Source organism: Giraffa tippelskirchi, chromosome 10, assembly GCF_054371585.1.
Source record: "Giraffa tippelskirchi isolate mGirTip1 chromosome 10, T2T-mGirTip1v1.2.pri, whole genome shotgun sequence".
Taxonomy (NCBI): Eukaryota; Metazoa; Chordata; class Mammalia; order Artiodactyla; family Giraffidae; genus Giraffa; species Giraffa tippelskirchi.
The window spans coordinates 109130471-109149616 of NC_137284.1; the positions used below are offsets into that span (position 1 = coordinate 109130471).

Sequence of the window (19146 nt, forward strand, 5' to 3'; positions counted from 1 at the left end):
GGTGGGCTGCCGTCTATAGGGTCGCACAGAGTCGGACACAACTGAAGCGACTTAGCAGTAGCAGCATGTATGAAAATAAGATAAAATCAGCAATATCATCAGTACATAAAAAAGACATATTACACAAAATGCAAAATAATAAATGGTCTTCTAAAATAGGTTTAAAAATAAAGGACTTTGAATCAAAGACTTCCTTTGTGGGTTGAACTGACTTCTTTTAAAAAACTAAGGACCTCTCTACTCCAAATAAGTAACACATTTTAAAGCCTCAAAGTTATGCACCAAATCACATAGCTACCATGATGTCTAATTTTTGTAAACAAATTTATATAACCTAGAAAATTGGTGCTTTAAGTAAGTGAATACTTTCTGTTTCTTTATTTGATTATTTTCCAAAAGCTTATCTTCTTTCCTTTAAGCTTCTGAAACATCAGGCATCTTAGGTCTGTTACACTTAAAAAAAAAAAAAAAAACTCCTAAATTTTTCTGTCTTAAATGTACAGGTTTCCAAATTAAACAATGTTCAGTACATGACAATATACAGGAAATATATTTAATTCATAGTCTTTTTTTTTAAGAATTCACAAAAATGACACACAGGGGACTCACATACTCTAAGTAGTAAGACAAAACACTAGAATTGGTGGACTGTACTTACGAAACAAACTTTCCTACTTCCACTTGCAATACTGGATCTCGTAGATGCACTTCTAGAAGCAAATCCTCAGCTTGAGCTCCATCTCCTGTTTTTACAGGATGAGGATTAAAGATTCTTAGGTATCCCATAAAGCTGCCCACAATTATTTTATCTGTAAAGAGGTGTGTTTAAAGATATAGGAAAAACCATTAGTCACAAAAAATTTTGGAAATAGAATTTTTTCTAAAAGAAGAATCTAAATATTATGCTCAACATTACTCATTATCAGAGAAATGCAAGTCAAAACCACAATGAGGTACCATCTCATGCTGGTCAGAATGGCTGCTATCCAAAAATGTACAAACAATAAATGCTGGAGAGGGTGTGGAGAAAAGGGAACCCTCTTACACTGTTGGTGGGAATGCAAACTAGTACAGCCACTATGGAGAACAGTGTAGAGATTCCTTAAAAAACTGGAAATAGAACTGCCATATGACCCAGCAATCCCACTGCTGGGCATATACACTGAGGAAATCAGAATTGAAAGAGACATGTTCATCGCAGCACTGTTTATAATAGCCAGGACATGGAAGCAACCTAGATGTCCATCAGCAGATGAATAGATAAGAAAGCTGTGGTACCCATACACAATGGAATATTACTCAGCCATCAAAAAGAATGCATTTGAATCAATTCTAATGAGGTGGATGAAACTGGAGCCTATCATACAGAGTGAAGTAAGTCAGGAAGAAAAACACCAATACAGTATACTAACACATATATATGGAATTTAGAAAGATGATAATGATAACCCTATATGCGAGACAGCAGAAGAGACACAGATATATAGAACAGTCTATTGGACTCTGTGGGAGAAGGTGAGGGTGGGATGATCTGAGAGAATAGCATTGAAACATGTATATTTTCATATGTGAAACAGATCGCCAGTCCAGGTTCAATGCATGAGACAGAGTGCTCAGGGCTGGTGCACTGGGGTGACCCAGAGGGATGGGATGGGGAAGGAGGTGGGTGAGGGGTTCAGGATGGGGAACACATGTACAGCCATGGCTGATTCATGTCAATGTATGGCAAAAACCACTACAATACTGTAAAGTAATTAACCTCCAATTAAAATAAATAAATTTTTTAAAAAAAGAAATAAGACAATTAAAAAAATCTAAAAATTAAAAGAATCCAATTTTGTTTCATATACAAAGACCAATCTGCCAACAGGATATATAATTAAAGTGAACTAAATAGCTTTACATCACCAATATTCGATTATACTAACATACTACATTTTTCTTAAGCCTTGATTTGTTATCAGTAGCCATAATACAACACAGGTAAGCCCTTTTAACAAAGGACTAGTATCAGGTTGTAAACTGATTTCATCATACAGTGTCAACTCTATACCTGATTTTGGCTGTGGAAACATTGCATTAAAAATTATTCCAAGGCCTCACTAGACAGAGTGCTCTGATTTATAATATCTAGTCTTGGGTACAAAAGGGGGACATGATAAGATAGGTATTAAGGGTTGAACTGTGTCCGTCAAAAAGATATGTTGAAGTCCTAGCCTCCAGTAACTGATTTGATTTGGAAATAAGGTCTTTACAGATGAACCCAAGTTACAATGAGGTCACACTGATTAGGTATGTGGTAGGACTCAATTAGTATCCTTATAAGAAGAGAAAACAAGGACAGCGTGGGGAGGAGAATGTCACATGAAGATACAAAGACAAGCAAGAAGATGATCATGTGACCACAGAGGCACTGATTGGAGTGATAATCCACAAGCCAAAGAATTATCAGAAACTGAAAGAGGCAAAGAAGGATCCTAGAGGCTTCAGAGATAGTACGGTCCTGCAAACACCTTGATTTTGGACTTCTAGACTCCAGACTGTGACAGAATAAATTTCTGTTGTTTTATGCCAATTTGTGGTACTTTGTTATGGCAATCCTAGGAAACTAATACTTTGGGCTGTTTGAAATTCCCGGATTAGTAGAGTACACAGAGTTATTTTCTATATACTGAAAAGAAGGAGTTCTACCCACTTTTTTATTGAGAGCTTATTATGTGCCAGGCAATGGTCTAAGTAGCTTACATATATTAATACTAACTCATTATCCTCATAATAATCCTCTGAGAGAGGTACTATCCTAGGAATTTCAATCATGAATAGAGATACACATGTCATTAAGAATCTGGTGCTACTATTCACAATAGCCAAGATATGGAAGCAACCTAAATATCCATCAACAGACAAATGGATAAAGAAGATGAGATAAATATACATAGTGGAATACTGTGCTGTGCTGTGCCAAGTTGCTTCAGTCATGTCTGACTCTTTGTGACCCTATGGACTGTAGCCCACCAGGCTCTTCTGTCCATGTGATTCCCCAGGCAAGAATACTGGAGTGGGTTGTCATGCCCTTCTCCAGGGGATCTTCTGGACCCAGGGATCGAATCCATGTTTCTTACGTCTCCTGCATTGGCAGGAGACAATGGCAGGTTCTTTACCACTAGAGCCACCTAGGAAGCCCAGCTGAATACTACTCAGCCATAAAAAAGAATGAAATAATGCCATTTGCAGCAATATGAATGGGCCTAGAGATAAGTAAGTCAGATGGAGAAAGACAAATACTATATGATATCATTTATATGGAATCTAAAGTACAACAGAAATGAACTTATTTATAAAACAAACAGACCCATCCATACACATAGAGAACAGATTTGTGGTTGTCAAGGGGGAGGAGGGATGGGGAAGGGATGAATTGGGAGTTTAGGACTAGCAGATGCAAATAATTATATACAAAATGGATAAACAACAAGGTCCTACTCTACAGCATAGAGAACTATATTCAATATCCTGTGATAACCATAATGGAAAAGAATATGAAGAAATGTGTGTGTGTGTACACATATATATATAACTGAATCACAGTGTCATACAGCAGAAATTAACAAAACATTGTAAATCAACTATACTTCAATTAGAAAAAAAAAAAAGAATCTGGTTCTAGGTGATCTGATGGCAGCCTCAGAGGTCTACAAACTCTCTCAAGACATACTGGTTCCTGACTCTGACTAAGGCTTGGCCAAATGAACTCTCTACATTGAAAAGAGCTATGTCACTCTCCTTCCAATCTCTCTATTACGTGCATTTATCATAATTGTTTTCTGTCACTTGTAGCAAAAAAAAAAAAAATGTTAACTGATATACAAAATTAGCACCAAGGAATAAACTACAGACACCAGTTCCTTCAGGGATATTTAGAAATTTGTTCTTGAGGTGAGTTGGGGCACATAGCATTAAAACTCCTGTTGATAATTTAGATGGAGTTAAACAGCATCGTACACAGTGACAGAACAGCTAATCAAGTTAACACCTCCAAGCATCTGGAACACTGTGCCCACTGTAGGTAACATTCTAGTGAACTGAACAGCTGCTGCCAAATGAACAGGAAGGAGCAGTGCCAAATCATATGTAAGATGGCGTTTTCTAAGGGCACTGGATAATTTAAAGTAAGAGAATGATAGGTTTTGACCAAAAATTCTCATCTCAGGGTAAAACTAAGGGTCTTTGGGAGTCTGAGGAAACAATTTCTTACCTCATTTCACAGGGGGCTTAACCCCTAAGAAACTAGTTCAGGGATTATTAACACTAGAGGTTTTAAATTACAGTAACAAATGAGTTCACAGTCTCTCCAGGTTTCTTACATAAAAGTAAAGACAGTGATCAGCAAGAGTGGGGTTCGCCTTCAACATGCCCCACCCTCAGGGGTAAGAGGAAGTCAGGATGGCCAAGCCCAGATGGTGACAATTTAATCCCTAGAATTACAACATGTATGTATAATTATTAAAATAGTGGGATTATTATAGTAATCAGATCTCAGGTAACAGTCTAACTATCACAGATTTCAAGCTATAATTAATACAGGATCCCCAGGAATGGAACAAACAGGCAAGTCATTAAGGCCTTTATTTCCCCAATGATTCATTTCTTTTTATTACTGAGTAGTATTTAATTGTAACAATGTACTATAGTGTGCTTATCAAATTAAGGCCTTTTTTGAAGTCTATAACCAAAAATATTCCAGGTCTATGAAAAAGAGGACTAATTCAAGCCAACATATCAGACAGTCATGGCATTGCACCAAATCCCACTGTTGCTGTTCATTCGCTCAGTCAGTCTGACTCTTTGCAACCCCATGGACTACAATATGCCAGGCTTCCCTGTCCTTCACTATCTCCCGGAGTTCACTCAAACTCATGTCCACTGAGTTGATAATGCCATATGTAAGTCAATTTATAGACATGGAGTCACTTGAACCCCATATTTAAGTCAATTTATAGACTTGGAGTCACCTGAACAAAGACAGGGCTGTGTATAGACTGCCGTGGCAGTTTATCTGCAATGCAGGAGATCCAGGTTCAATCCCTGAGTCAGGAATATTCCCTGGAGAAGGGAATGGCAACCCATTCCAGTATTCTTGCCTGGATTCTCCATGGACAGAGGAGCCTGGCAGGCTACAGTCCATGAGGTCACAAAGAGTCAGATAGGACTGCGTGACTAACACAACAATTACAACACCACACATGCCTAATATAAAGTTTCCTCAGATTCTTCCCTGTTGAACCAGTAGTCATTCATTCAAATGTACTGAACAAAGGTAAATACCCAACCTTTATGAGAACACTGAATGTTGGCTCTAAATTACTACTAATTCTGGAAACCCAGGGAAATACTGTTGTTGTCAATTATGGAGATTCAGTTATAAATTAACTTTCTAACTTATTTCACCCCAGTGGGAAAGCAAAGCCAATCTATGATTTCTCACCCAGTATCTGAGAGCTTCCAGGAAATATATTTCTGTAGAAAACTGTGGAATATCCACTTGGTTCCCTAAGGTGCATAGTAAAGGATATTATATTAAAAGGGCTATATAGAAGCCAGTGGAACTCCATCTCTCCAACTGGGAGAAAATAAAAATCAATACCATTTCTAAGCCTGATTTGAGATGGTTTTCTAAAATTTGATTCCAAAAAACTTAACTGTATATATGTGATAATTCCTATCAAAGAATTTTGGTTTAATAACCAAATTTGCTGATAAAAAATCTAATTAATGGGTTTGGAAGAGTTAAGGGACTTCCCAGGTGGCACTAGTGGTAAAGAACCCATCTGATAATGCAGAAGACATAAAAGATGCAAGTTCAATCTGTGGATTGGCAAGATCCCCTGGAGGAGGGCATGGCAACCCAATCCAGTATTCTTGCCTGGAGAATCCCATGGACAGGGGAGCTGGCAGGCTACGTCCATAGGGTCTCAAAGAGTCAGATACAACTGAAGTGACTTAGCACTGAAGCATAGAGTTAAGGTTGATCAGTACGACTTAAAGGGCAACTCTAAATTCTTCTGTTATTCACAAACTGTTTTTTCTTGGAGCCAACTAATACATTCCGATCTTAGTAATGCTTTTTCTCTTTTACAATACATGGAGACCAACAGGAACAGTTTGCTTTCACTTAATAGGAGCAAGAGTATACATTTACAAGTATGACCACAATCTAATCCGCAGGACCCAGGACTGCCACATCATCTCATAAGGGCTGAATAGGGCTAAAAGAAATATGAGTGAAACCCAGGGACACCATGGGCCCTTCCCTGAACTGTCTGGATCAATCATAAACGAAACTACTATAATCCTCTTCGGGCAAGCACTGGTGTTCTAGATACCTCAGGAAGGAAGACCTAGACCACAAAACAAATTCAAGGTGCTAATACTATTCTTTCACTCTCTGGCCACCTCCAAGAAAGTAGGGTTCAATTGGCATTACTGTCTCAATTCCCAACCTAACCTGCAACAGGTGACCAGTTACAAAACAGAAGGATGTAGTTCCCAACATGACTTCTTCAGGTTGCCATACAATTTTTCCTGCTCCTTCATCTTAATTTTTAAGTCTTTTTTCTCTTCTTTTCCTTGACTATTAATATTACATATATTAAACTGTGAACACAAATTGTATGTACCAATTATTCTAGAGGCAGCAGAATATTAGAACATGAATACTGGAATGACAAATGAAAGGGATAACACCCAGAGAGCCTAGTCTTGAAGAGCCAGGGCTCTCTGAAAGTGCCTCTGAAGCAGTAGGTGCACACAGTTATCTTTCATTGCAGATGGGGAAGAATAAGTGTGTGTGCAGTTGTACAAGGGACAGTTGCCCCACGTTAGGTATAAATACTAAGAAGCTAAAAGTGATAAATGTAAGAACTATTTTTTAGTCTGCCTTACATATGTGTTTAACTCTGATTTTAGTAATAAACACTCCCTCCAGGCCATAGGTTAACATGTAATCTAAGCTGAATCATTCAGATTCTCGAAGGGATCCTTAATTGTCTCTCAATCTCCTCTCAAGACTGAGGAATCCTTCCTCTGTGAATGAAGTCAACTTCATCCAAAGCAATTTCAAGGCGCTAATACTATTCTTTCACTCTCTGATCACCTCTAAGAAAGCAGAGATCAACTGGCACAACTGTCTCAATTACCAACCTAACCCACAAACTTCTCTTCATCTATGTCCATTCTTATCTTCTTGCCTTCTGTCACAGAGAAAAAAATTTTCACACAAGCTTAAAGATAGCCCTTCCATCTGTGCACCGCATCCCATCTCCTACTGTCTTCTCTAGATCCCTTCTCTAGAAGAACGAATCTCATTCCTCTATGCTACATGTTCAATTTTTCCCATTTCTCTTTACCCTACATGGTCACCAATGATCACTCTCCCTTTTCCTTTCACAGCTGTTTCTTTAAAGGGCCATAAACACTCAGTCTTTCCCACTTCTCACTCCTTCACTCTCTGCAAATCTAGGTTTTGTTACCACTGTGTCCATTCATCCACCCTCACCAAGGACACTAATGAATCACTAGTTGCAAAACAATGTGGAATCGTATCAGTCTTTATGTCACTAAATCTTGCCTTCCAGGTGCCAGCCCAGCTGGTTCTCCTGCCTCTGAATGCCCAATCAGAATCTATTATTGACTACCTTTCCCAAAGCTCCTCCCTGACTGTTCATTTTCCCCAGGTCATGGTCCTAAGGTTCCTTCCCTCTTGTTCTATCTTATCTCTGTGTGCATTTTTACCCTTCCCAGGGCTTCAAATACAATCATTCTGCTCATTACATACATTCTGCTCACTCCCAAATCTCTACTTCAGTTCTGCCTACCAGACGCTTCTATTTCAAACAGAACATGCTCGAAACTGCTCTCACTAAACTTCCACGTAAGGTCAACAGTAATAATTGCTAAACTTTAGTGTGCCATCATTCAACTTTGGAGCTTGTCAAAATGTAGATACGTAAGCCGCCATCCAATCCATCTACCCTCCAGAGAATATGATCTTTGAGGATCTGGTACATGTGGGACAGAAAATCTTCACACACAATAATCATTTCAGAATATTATGATATAAGTGGTCCAGGCTTTGAGAAATAATGATCAGTTTTTTTTTTTTCTGTATGGAACACACAGAGAGAAAATGATTTCTGTATAGCATGCTTGGGAAAACAGAGGAAGCTGCTCATAGCTGGATGCAAATTAGGGGGATGCAACATTTCAGCATACTGGTAACCCACTAGTAGCACCCCAGTGAGAAGCTCTAATAAAAATAAGGAGTGAACACCACGTTATTCAGATAACCAGTAAGTACAATTTACAACCAAGTTGAGCTTTAAATAGTTTGGGCAGAGGTGGGTATGAAACTGTTTCTCTCTTTTGTGGTATGACTCTTCTAGGCTGCCAAATTATAGGGGAATTATACATTTAAACAAACACTTGGGCAAGAGGCAGGGTTGATAATCATTATCTTTAATGATTATTTAATTATTTAATAATCAATATCTTTTATGATTAATGATAATCATATCTTTAATGATTATTAAAGATAATCATTATCTTTAATAAACCACTCAGGACATCCTCCAAATAGAAGACCTTCACATCTCCTATCAGTAGGAAGGCAGGGCCCAGATCTTCCTTAGATACAATGTAGTAGGTGCTCAGAACAGTTCAGTGACTTCCACTCTTCATTGCTTATATCATTTTCTCCTTTCACCGTACAACCCAAATTCTACTATTTTCATTAGAGGCAAGAGAAAGAAAATAAAGAAAAATGTAAAGGGGCAATATTTATATAAAATGAACAGAAGGAAAAGTATTATAAGCTTTCTTTTTAAAAGGTCAGTGACTATCTGAATTACAAAAAAGAAAAAAAAGCTCATGGCTATAAATCATTTAAACCAAATATAAATTTCAAATAGCAATAATATAGACCTAAAATATTTTAAAGACCACTTGATATATGAACATGCAAAGAGGAGCAAATAATGTAAGAATAAAATAGAATATTGTTTCTAGTATCAAAATATAAAAATGAAAGCAACGATTTAAGAATTGTTTTCTACAAAGAGAGAGATTAACATAATTTGTCCATTCTGGTAAACAGCTTTTAGATTCAATTTTAAATAATTTTTCTTGCAAATAATTTCTACAAAAGAAAAATTTTCAAAACTAAAAATATTTTGCCAGTTCTACTCCACAACACCTGATTTTGCAACAAATAAAAATAAATTAAATGATACTTTATAATATTTTTCTGAGTTCCAGCAAATATGACAGAATTAACACAGACCAGAAAAATACAAACAACAAAACACAAGTAATAACTACATTTATCAGCCTGTTACCTAAATATTACTTATAAGGCAAATGATCTTAAAAACTGGGTCACTTTGTTTAAAAAAAAAAAAAAACTAGGACATAATCATGACAGTTCACCTAAGTTCTATAAAGTAGACATTTTTTTTTAAAAAAGTCATTTTTATTTCATCCCTATAAAATGCTTTGTTCCAACATGCTTGGTGATATGCTGTTTACCTTGTCCACTTCCAGTATTGTCAACATCAGCCAAACACAAACAGCCTTGATCAAATTCTTCTTTATCTCCCAGAACAGTAGACCACCAATCACGGGCTTTAAATAAAGACATTTTCGTTCACTCTAAAAAGAAAGCATTTATTTATAATCAAAATCCACTTCACAAAGTGCAAGTTACAACAGGATTTATGAATTGATTAACTCCTACAGCATACAGAGCACACTAAACTTAGACAACTTTGAGAAAAAATATTGTATTTAACTCTAACTTTTTGGTATTTTGTGGACATATAAGAAACCACAACTCCAAATGAGTGGAAACGTTAATCAAATATTTTGCCACACCATTGGGAAGTGAAGCTGAGAAATTATACATTTATGTTGCCTCAATTCTCTCCCCTGGGACATTTAGCAGACAACTGTACAAAGTAACATATTCTTTGAAGGATCAAGATCCAAATTCTACCAGCACTAGTCAGCACATAATTCCTAGACAAAACACCTAATTTCCCTTCAGTTTGGTCATTAGAAAGACTGTAGCATCTCCTGTCACAAGGAGTTGCTAAGAAGAGCAAATGAGATCAAATGCATCAATGACTAATACCGGAAGGAGTACATTACAAGCACTCAAAAAGCATTCACTCTCTTTCCCCTAACTGCAGAAAGGAAGATGGAAGGGGAAATTAACACCAAAAAAACAACTAGGAAATGTGAGCTGTAGGTCTATTTATAGCACTAATTACCTGTGTGTCCACAGGCAACTCACATAACCCCTTTGCACTTAGATTCCTCATCTAAAATGAGGATACACCAGCCATACCACTGGGCTACGGATATGGTGGATGTGAAAGCACACTGGACCTTTTAAATTACAGTACAAACCACAGAGGGGGCTTCCCAGGTGGATCAGATGGTAAAAAAAAATCTGCCTGCAATGCAGGAGATCCAGGTTCAATCCCTGGGTATGGAAGAGCCCCTGGAGAAGGGAATGGCAACCCATTTCAGTATTCTTGCCTAGAGAATTCCATGCACAGAGAAGCCTGACAGGCTATATGGTCCATGGGGTCACAAAGAGTCAGACATGACCGAGTGACTAACACTTTTCAGGGCTTCCCTGGTGGCTCAGCCAGTAAAGAATCCACCTGCAGTGTGGGAGACTTGGATTCAATCCCTGGGTTGGGAAGATCCCCTAGAGGAGGGCATGGCAACCCACTTCAGTATTCTTGCCTGGAGAATCACCATGGACAGAGGAGCCTGGCAGGCTACAGTCTACGGGGTTGCAAAGAGTCGCACACGACTGAGCAACTAAGCACACACACCACATACCCACCCTGGGATTCTATGAGAATTTATTTATCTAATATAAATGAAGCTTTCCTTCAAGATACACTGATTTAAATGATAGTTAGGATAAGCAGTCAACTCTTTTTATTCAAAGAAACTCTGTCCTATAAGGTGGCAGCAAACATTGAATTTGCAAACACTGAACCATTGCTTCTAGAGGGAATAGAGGGTTAGAGTCATGCAGCTTCTATTCACAGCATTTTCAGCAACCAATCAATAGATAATTTTGTTTCTTGTGTATTTCTGTTTAAAGATAGTTTATTTTATATACTGCTGGTTCATTAACATTGAACTCAATGACCAACAACACTACAACTCATATTTGAAGAAAACTTATCTACTATATGTCTTTTCTCCATAGAGTACATCACAGCCTTCTTGCACTTAGGAACATTCAGTTCAGTTCAGTTCAGTCGCTCAGTCGTGTCCAACTCTTTGTGAACCCATGAATCGCAGCACGCCAGGCCTCCCTGTCCATCACCAACTCCTAGAGTCTACCCAAACCCATGTCCATTGAGTCGGTGATGCCATCCAATCATCTCATCCTCTGTCGTCCTCTTCTCCTCCTGCTCCCAATCCTTCCCAGCATTAGGGTCTTTTCCAATGAGTCAACTCTTCACATGAGGTGGCCAAAGTATTGGAGTTTCAGCTTCAACATCAGTCCTTCCAATGAACACCCAGGACTGATCTCCTTTAGGATGGACTGGTTGGATCTTCTTACAGTCCAAGGGACTCTCAAGAGTCTTCTCCAACACCACAGTTCAAAAGCATCAATTCTTCGGCGCTCAGCTTTCTTCACTGTCCAAGTCTCACATCCATACATGACCACTGGAAAAACCATAGTCTTGACTAGACGGACCTTTGTTGGCAAAGTAATGTCTCTGCTTTTAAATATGCTATCTAGGTTGGTCATAACTTTCCTTCCAAGGAGTAAGCGTCTTTTAATTTCATGGCTGCGATCACCATCAGCAGTGATTTTGGAGCCCCCAAAAATAAAGTCTGACACTGTTCCCACTGTTTCCCCATCTACTTCCCATGAAGTGATGGGACCGGATGCCATGATCTTAGTTTTCTGAACGTTGAGCTTTAAGCCACCTTTTTCACTCTCCTCTTTCACTTTCATGAAGAGGCTCTTTAGTTCTTCTTCACTTTCTGCCATAAGGGTGGTGTCATCTGCCTATCTGAGGTTATTGATATTTCTCCCGGCAATCTTGATTCCAGCTTGTGCTTCTTCCAAGCAATATCACACACACACACACACACACACATACACACACAACCCAAACCACAGAGATGGAAAAAGTAGAGTACGTAGGCACTAAGTAGACTACACAAAAAATGAGAGCTGAAACAAGAAGACAAGAAGGCATAGAGTTGCTGTGTTTGACATCATCTGGGAACATCCATATCAAGTGACACAGGCTTTTTGCCACTCTGCCCACAACCATGAATGACCCCAAAAGCACTATGAATATTGATTTGATATTACAGAAAATTTTGGTGAGCAGAAAAATTCACAAATACAGAATATGCAAATAATGAGGATCACTATACTTTTTTTAAAAGGTAGATCAATCTGCTTCTTTCAGTAGGCCTTCCACACAGGTTAAACACAGAAATCAAGATTACTTGTATTCATAGAGTTGGCTAAGAAATTAGCTGACCATAATATGGTGGTGAAAAGTACAGCCTCTGGAAGCAGTTGATGCGAGTCTGAATCCCTGTTCTACCATATACTAACCAGGCAACCAGATGCAGGTTACTAAAAGTTACTGAATCTCTCTATACTTTGGCTTCCTCGTTTGTTAATATAAAATAAAGGTGAGAATGATATGTGAGGACTGTATAAAAACACAGTAGAGTCAACCTACAAAATAGGAGAAAGTATTTGCAAATCATGTATCTGAAAAGAGTCACGATACACAATATATAAAGAACTGGTAAAATTCAACAACAACAACAAAATTTAAATGAGCAAAGGAGTTGAGGAGACGTTTATCTAAATAAGATAGAAAAATGGACAACAAGTATATGAAACAACACTCAACATCACTAATTATTAGAGATATGCAAGTCAAAACCACAATGAGATACTACTTCACATCCATTAGGATGGCTATTACCAAAAATAATAAGTGTTAGCAATTATATAAAGTAATCAACCCTTGTGCACTGTTGGTAAGAATGTAAAATGATGCTGCCACTGTGGAAACAGTATGGTGTTTTTCTCAAAAAATTAAAAATTGAAATTACCATTTGATCCAGCAATTCCACTTCTGGGAACAAAGCCAAATGAACTGAAAGCAGGTTCTCAAAGAGATATTTGTACAGCCATGTTCATGGCTCAGGGGTAGAGAATCCACCTGCAATGCAGGAGCCCTAAGAGATGCAGGTTCAATCCCTGGATAGGGAAGATCCTCCAGAGGAGGGCATGGTAACCCACTTCAGTATTCTTGTCTGGAGAATCCCATGGACAAAGAAGCCTGGTGGGGTACAGTCCATAGGGTCACAAAGAGTTGGACATGACTGAAGCGACTAAGCATGTACACACACATATGTTTATAGCAGCATTATTCACAAGAGCCAAAGGTAGAAACAAACCACCTATCCATTGACAGATAAGTGGATAATCAAAATTTAGTATATACATACAATGTAATTTTTGTTGGTGGAGCAGCACTCTTTTTTGTTGAAGTATAGTTCATTTACAATGTCGTGTTAGTTTCTGGTATATAGCAAAGTGATTCAGCTGTGTGTATATATATATATATATATATATATACACACATGCATATCGGAGAAGGCAATGGCACCCCACTCCAGTACTCTTGCCTGGAAAATCCTATGGACGGAGGAGCCTGGTAGGTTACAGTCCATGGAGTCACTAAGAGTCGGACATGACTGAGCGACTTCACTTTCACTTTTCCCTTTCATGCACTGGAGAAGGAAATGGCAACCCACTCCAGTATTCTTGCCTGGAGAATCCCAGGGACGGCGGAGCCTGGTGGGCTGCCATCTGTGGGGTCACACAGAGTCGGACACGACTGAAGCAACTTAGCAGCAGCAGCAGCAGCAGCATACGTGTGTGTGTGTATATATATATATATATATATATATATAGTTTCCATTATGGTTTAGTACAGGATATTGAATATAGTTCCGTGCTATACAGTAAGACCTTGTTGTTTATCTATCTTATATATAGTAGTATGTATCTGCTAATCTCAGCCTCCTAATTTATCTTTACCTCCACCTCCCCTTTCCCTTTAGTAACCATAAGTTTGTTTTCTATGTCTGTGAGCCTGTTTCTGTTTCATAAGTAAGTTCATTTGTGTCATATTTTAGACTCCATATATAAGTGCTATCATATTTGCCTTTCTCTGACATTTCATTTAGTATGATAATCTCTAGGTCCATGCATGTTGCTTCAGATGGCATTATTTCATTCTTTTTATGACTGAGTAGTATTCCACTGTGAGAGAGAGAGAGAGAGTGTGTGTATGTGTGTATACCCTACATCTTCTTTTTCCATTCATCTATTGATGGACATTTAGGTTGCTTCCATATTTTGTGTGTGTATGTGCTCAGTCTCGTCCTATTCTTTGCAACCTCTTCTTTGAGACCTCATAGACTGTACCCCACAAGGCTCCTCTGTCCATGGAATTCTCCAGGCAAGAATATTGGAGTGGGTTGCCATTCCCTTCTCCAGGGTATCTTCCTGACCTAGGGACTGAACCCAGGTCCCCAGGATTTCAGGAGGATTCTTAACCATCTGAGGGAAGCCCAGAAGTCCTAAGAGGTTGCCTTTTTCTTTACTTCATTATTTTTTTTATTGAAGTACAGGTGAGTTCCAATATTAAATTAGTTTCAGGTGTATAGCACAGTGATTCAATATTTTTATAGATTATATTCCACTAAGAGTTATTACAAAGGGATTTCCCTGGTGGTACAGTGCTTAAGACTCTGTGCTTCCCAGTGCAGGAGGCGTGAATTTGAACCCTGGTCATGGAACTAAGATTCCACATGCTACAAGCACAACCGAAAAAAAAAAAAATGTTTTTACAAGATAATGACTATAATTCCCTGTGCTGTACAACTTATCCCTGTTGCTTATCTACCTTTTTAACTTTTTATTGCATTATAGTTGATTTACAAAAAGGTTGCATTTTAAATAATTTCATTTCTGTAACATTTTCAAAATTACAAAATTAAGCTGATGGAGAACAGATCAGTGGTTACCAAGGTTAAGAGAGGGTATGACTTTAAAGAATTAACACAAAGGAATTTATCTGAGGTGATGAAAAAGTTCTAGAACCAGACTTTGGCGGTGGTTCCATGGCATACATTTTATTTCTTAGAACTGTATTCCTACAAAAAAAAAAGTGTAAGTAATATGAAACACGGTGAGATTGAAATAAGATCTGTAATTTAGTTATAGTACTAAATAGAGTATAGTTACTGTTGTTCAGTCGCCCAGTCGTGTCTGACTCTTTGCAACCCCATGGACTGCAGCGCCAGGCGTCCCTGTCCATCCCCATCTCCCAAAGTTTGCCCATTGCATTTGTGATGCCAGCCAGCCACCTCATCTTCTGATGCCCTCTTCTCCTTCTGTCCTCAATCCTTCCCAGCATCAAGGACTTTTTCAATGAGTAGGCTGTTCGCACCAGATGACCAAAATACTGGAGGTTCAGCTTCAACATCAGTCCTTCAAATGAGTATTCAGGGTTGATTTCCCTTAAGATTGACTGGTTTGATCTCCCTGCTGTCCAAGGAACTCTCAGGAGTCTTCTCCAGCACCACAGTTCGAAAGCATCAATTCTTCGGCACTCTGCCTTCTTTACTGTCCAGCTCTCACAACCCTAAGTGACCACTGGGAAAACCATAGCCTTGACTATAAGGACTTTTGTTGGCAGAGTAATGTTTCTGCTTTTCTAGGTTTTTCATAGCTTTCCTGCCAAGAAGCAAACGTCTTCTGATTTCATGGTTGCAGTCACCATACACAGTGATTTGAAAGCCCAAGAAGAGGAAATCTATCACTACTTCCACCTTTTCCCCTTCTATTTGCCATGAAGTAATGGAGCCAGATGCTATTATCTTAGTTTTTTTAATATTTAGTTTTAAGCCAGCTCTTTCACTCTCCTCCTTCATCCTCATCAAGAGGCTCTTTAGTTCTTCGCTTTCTGCCATCAGATTGATATCATTCACTTATCTGAGGTTATTGCTGTTTCTCCCACCTATCTTGATTCCAGCTTGTAACTCATCCAGCTGGGTATTTCTCATGATGTGCTCAGCATATAGGTTAAACAAACAAGGTGACAGCAGACAGCCCTGTGGTATCCTTTCTCAATTTTGAACCAATCAATTGTTCCATGCAGGGTTCTAATTGTTGACTCTTGATCCACATACAGGTTTATCAGGACACAGGTAAGATGCTCTGGTATTCTCATCTCTTTAAGAGCTTTCCTCAGTTTATTATGTTCCACACAGTTAAAGGCTTTGGCGTAGTCAATCAAACAGAGGTAGGTGTTTTTCTGGACTTTCCTAGCTTTCTCTATGATCTAGCGAATGTTGGCAATTCAATCTCTGGTTCCTCTTCCTTTTCTAAACCCAGCTTGGACATCTGGAAGTTCTTGGTTCACATAATGCTGAAGCCTAGCATGCAGGATTTTAAGCATGATCTTACTAGCACGAGAAATGAGTGCAACTGTCCGATGATTAGCACATTCTTTAGTACTACTCTTCTTGGAAACTGGGATGAGGATTGACCTTTTCCAGTCCTGTGGCCATTGCTGGGTCTTCCAGATTTGCTGACATATCGAATGCAACACCTTGGTGGCATTATCCTTTAGGGTTTTGAATAGTTCTACTAGAATCCCATCGCATCCACTAGCTTTATTAACAGCAATGCTTCCTAAGGTCCACTTCACTTTGCTCTCCAGAATGTCTGGCTCTGGGTAAGTGACCACACCATCATAGTAATCCAATTCATTAAAATCTTTTTTATACAGCTCTTCTATGTATTCTTTCCATCTCTTCTTGATCACTTCAGTAATCAGGGGAAAGACTAGAGAGTTCTTCAGGAAAATTAGAGATATCAAGGGAACACTTTGCCCAGAGATGGGCACAATAAAGGACAGAAACAATGGGGACCTAGTAGACACTGGAGAGATCAAGAAGAGATGGAAAGAATACACGGAAGAACTGTACAAAAAAGACCTTAAAAAAAAAAAAAAAAAAAAAAAAAAAAGACCTTAATGAACAGTATTACTATGATGGTCTTGGGTGGCCCTACATGGCATTGCTCAATATTTATTGTACTAATGTCAATTTAATGGCTTTGATAACTGTACTTTATCACTGGGAAACCACTATTTTTGCAGCTTCTATGTGATCATAAAATGCTTTCAAAGTGATAATTTTAAAGAAACAACCGGGTAGGGGAGAAAGAAAATTCCATATAAGGCCCTCTCTTTATGTTAAAAAAGAAAGTAGTCAAGTAAAGGAAAGGTGTTGATGAAAGTGAAGGAAAAATATCTAGCAGGTAAATAAACTTATCATGAGTTTTAACATGTGGGAGAGTTTCTGAAAAACGATCTGTATCACCTGTCATGAATAATGGCACTATGTAAAACCATACAGATTGCCAGATGACTAAACTTCAAATCTCGTAGCAAATATTCAAAAACATAATAAACACTTCTATTATACTTTTATTGGATTTTTTAATTTGAGAGGGATGTAACAGTATTTAATAAATGCCATATATTCCCATTACATACTCGAGATACATTGGAAAATTGTCTAACACATCATACCATTGGACTGCCACAATAAAGACACATCATTCTCTTGCAGCCCAGGGCAGAATATGACCCCAATTCAACACCGTTCAATGATTCACTAGGAGGTCTCACAACACTCAGCATATAGTCATCATCACGGCTATGATTTATTACTTAAAAGGACAAAAAGCACAATCAGGAAAGGCGAAAAGTGTATGTACCTGTAGTTTGAATATAAACACACAGGACTGCATCGAAGAAAATACCTATTATGCGAACATGGCCTTAAAACCCTTGTTAGTGAACAAATTTTTTCAGCTTGCTAGAATAAAGGTGTGTGTGTGTAGGGGGGGGAATCTCCAATATGAAAAACTAACTCTCCAACACTGTGTGTAAATGGTACTGTTCCACATCAAGCAGTAATTTCTCATGGACTTCTATCATAAAATTGAATATCTATTCCTATTAACAAAATACAACTGGCAACATTTAGTTCCTTCCTGTTTCTGCTGCTCTATCAATTTCTCCTTAGTCACCTACCACTTCATTGGCTTCTGAAAATCCCCCTTTTCTAGATTATTTAGCTTTGCTACCCCAAGTGTAGTCCCTGGACTAGCAGGTCAGCATCACCCAGGAGCTTGTGAAAATTCAGAATCCCAACTCCACCCCAAACAACATCCCCAAGTGATTCACATGCACCTTAAAGTTTGAAAACCACTAGGTGAACTGATACCTGATAGCCTATGTGGATGTTTTCTTATAGCAATGCTCTACTTCTCTTCCTTTTTCCTGTGACTCCTGCCACTAGTCACCTTTTAAAAATTCGGAAAAAAAGATTCACTTTTAAAATCAAGAGCCTCCACAGCTAGAAGGTACTGATCAATCAGCTAGTCTTCCCATTCTATGGGTATATGACTCCCCTAAGTTCAGTTCAGTTCAGTTGCTCAGTTGTATCCAACTCTTTGCAACCCCATGGACCACAGCACGCCAGGCCTCCCTGTCCATCACCAACTCCCAGAGTTTACCCAACTCATCTCCATTGAGTCAGTGATGCCACCCAACCATCTCATCCTCTGTCGTCCCCTTCTCCTCCCGCCTTCAATCTTTCCCAACATCAGGGTCTTTTCAAATGAGTCAGCTCTTCACATGAGGTGGCCAAAGTATTGGAGTTTCAGCTTCAGCATCAGTCCTTCCAATGAACGCTCAGGACTCATCTCCTTTAGGATGGACTGGCTGGATCTCCTTGCAGTCCAAGGGACTCTCAAAAGTCTTCTCCAACACCACAGTTCAAAAGCATCAATTCTTCAGTGCTCAGCTTTCTTTACAGAGAAGGAAATGGCAACCCACTCCAGTATTCTTGCCTGGAAAATCCGATGGACAGAGGAGCCTGGTAGGCTGCAGTCCATGGGGTCGCTAAGAGTTGGACACAACTGAGCAG

General features: G+C 38.7%; 1 protein-coding gene across 20 annotated transcripts in view; it reads right to left on the minus strand.

The window, feature by feature from the left end:
* BBS9 (Bardet-Biedl syndrome 9) overlaps positions 1–19146 on the minus strand; it is a 458699-nt gene that overhangs the window by 425757 nt on the left and 13796 nt on the right. For 11 of the 20 annotated variants that reach the window (XM_081533569.1, XM_081533574.1, XM_081533573.1 and 8 more), the window contains exons 2-3: positions 9583–9705; positions 659–809 (exon numbers count right to left, since the gene is read on the minus strand). In XM_081533569.1, the coding sequence (XP_081389695.1) occupies positions 659–809; positions 9583–9694 (263 nt within the window). In that variant the 5' untranslated portion in view covers positions 9695–9705. The remainder of the gene's footprint in view (positions 1–658; positions 810–9582; positions 9706–19146) is intronic. The other 9 variants (XM_081533584.1, XM_081533581.1, XM_081533579.1 and 6 more) reach the window with 2 other exon arrangements.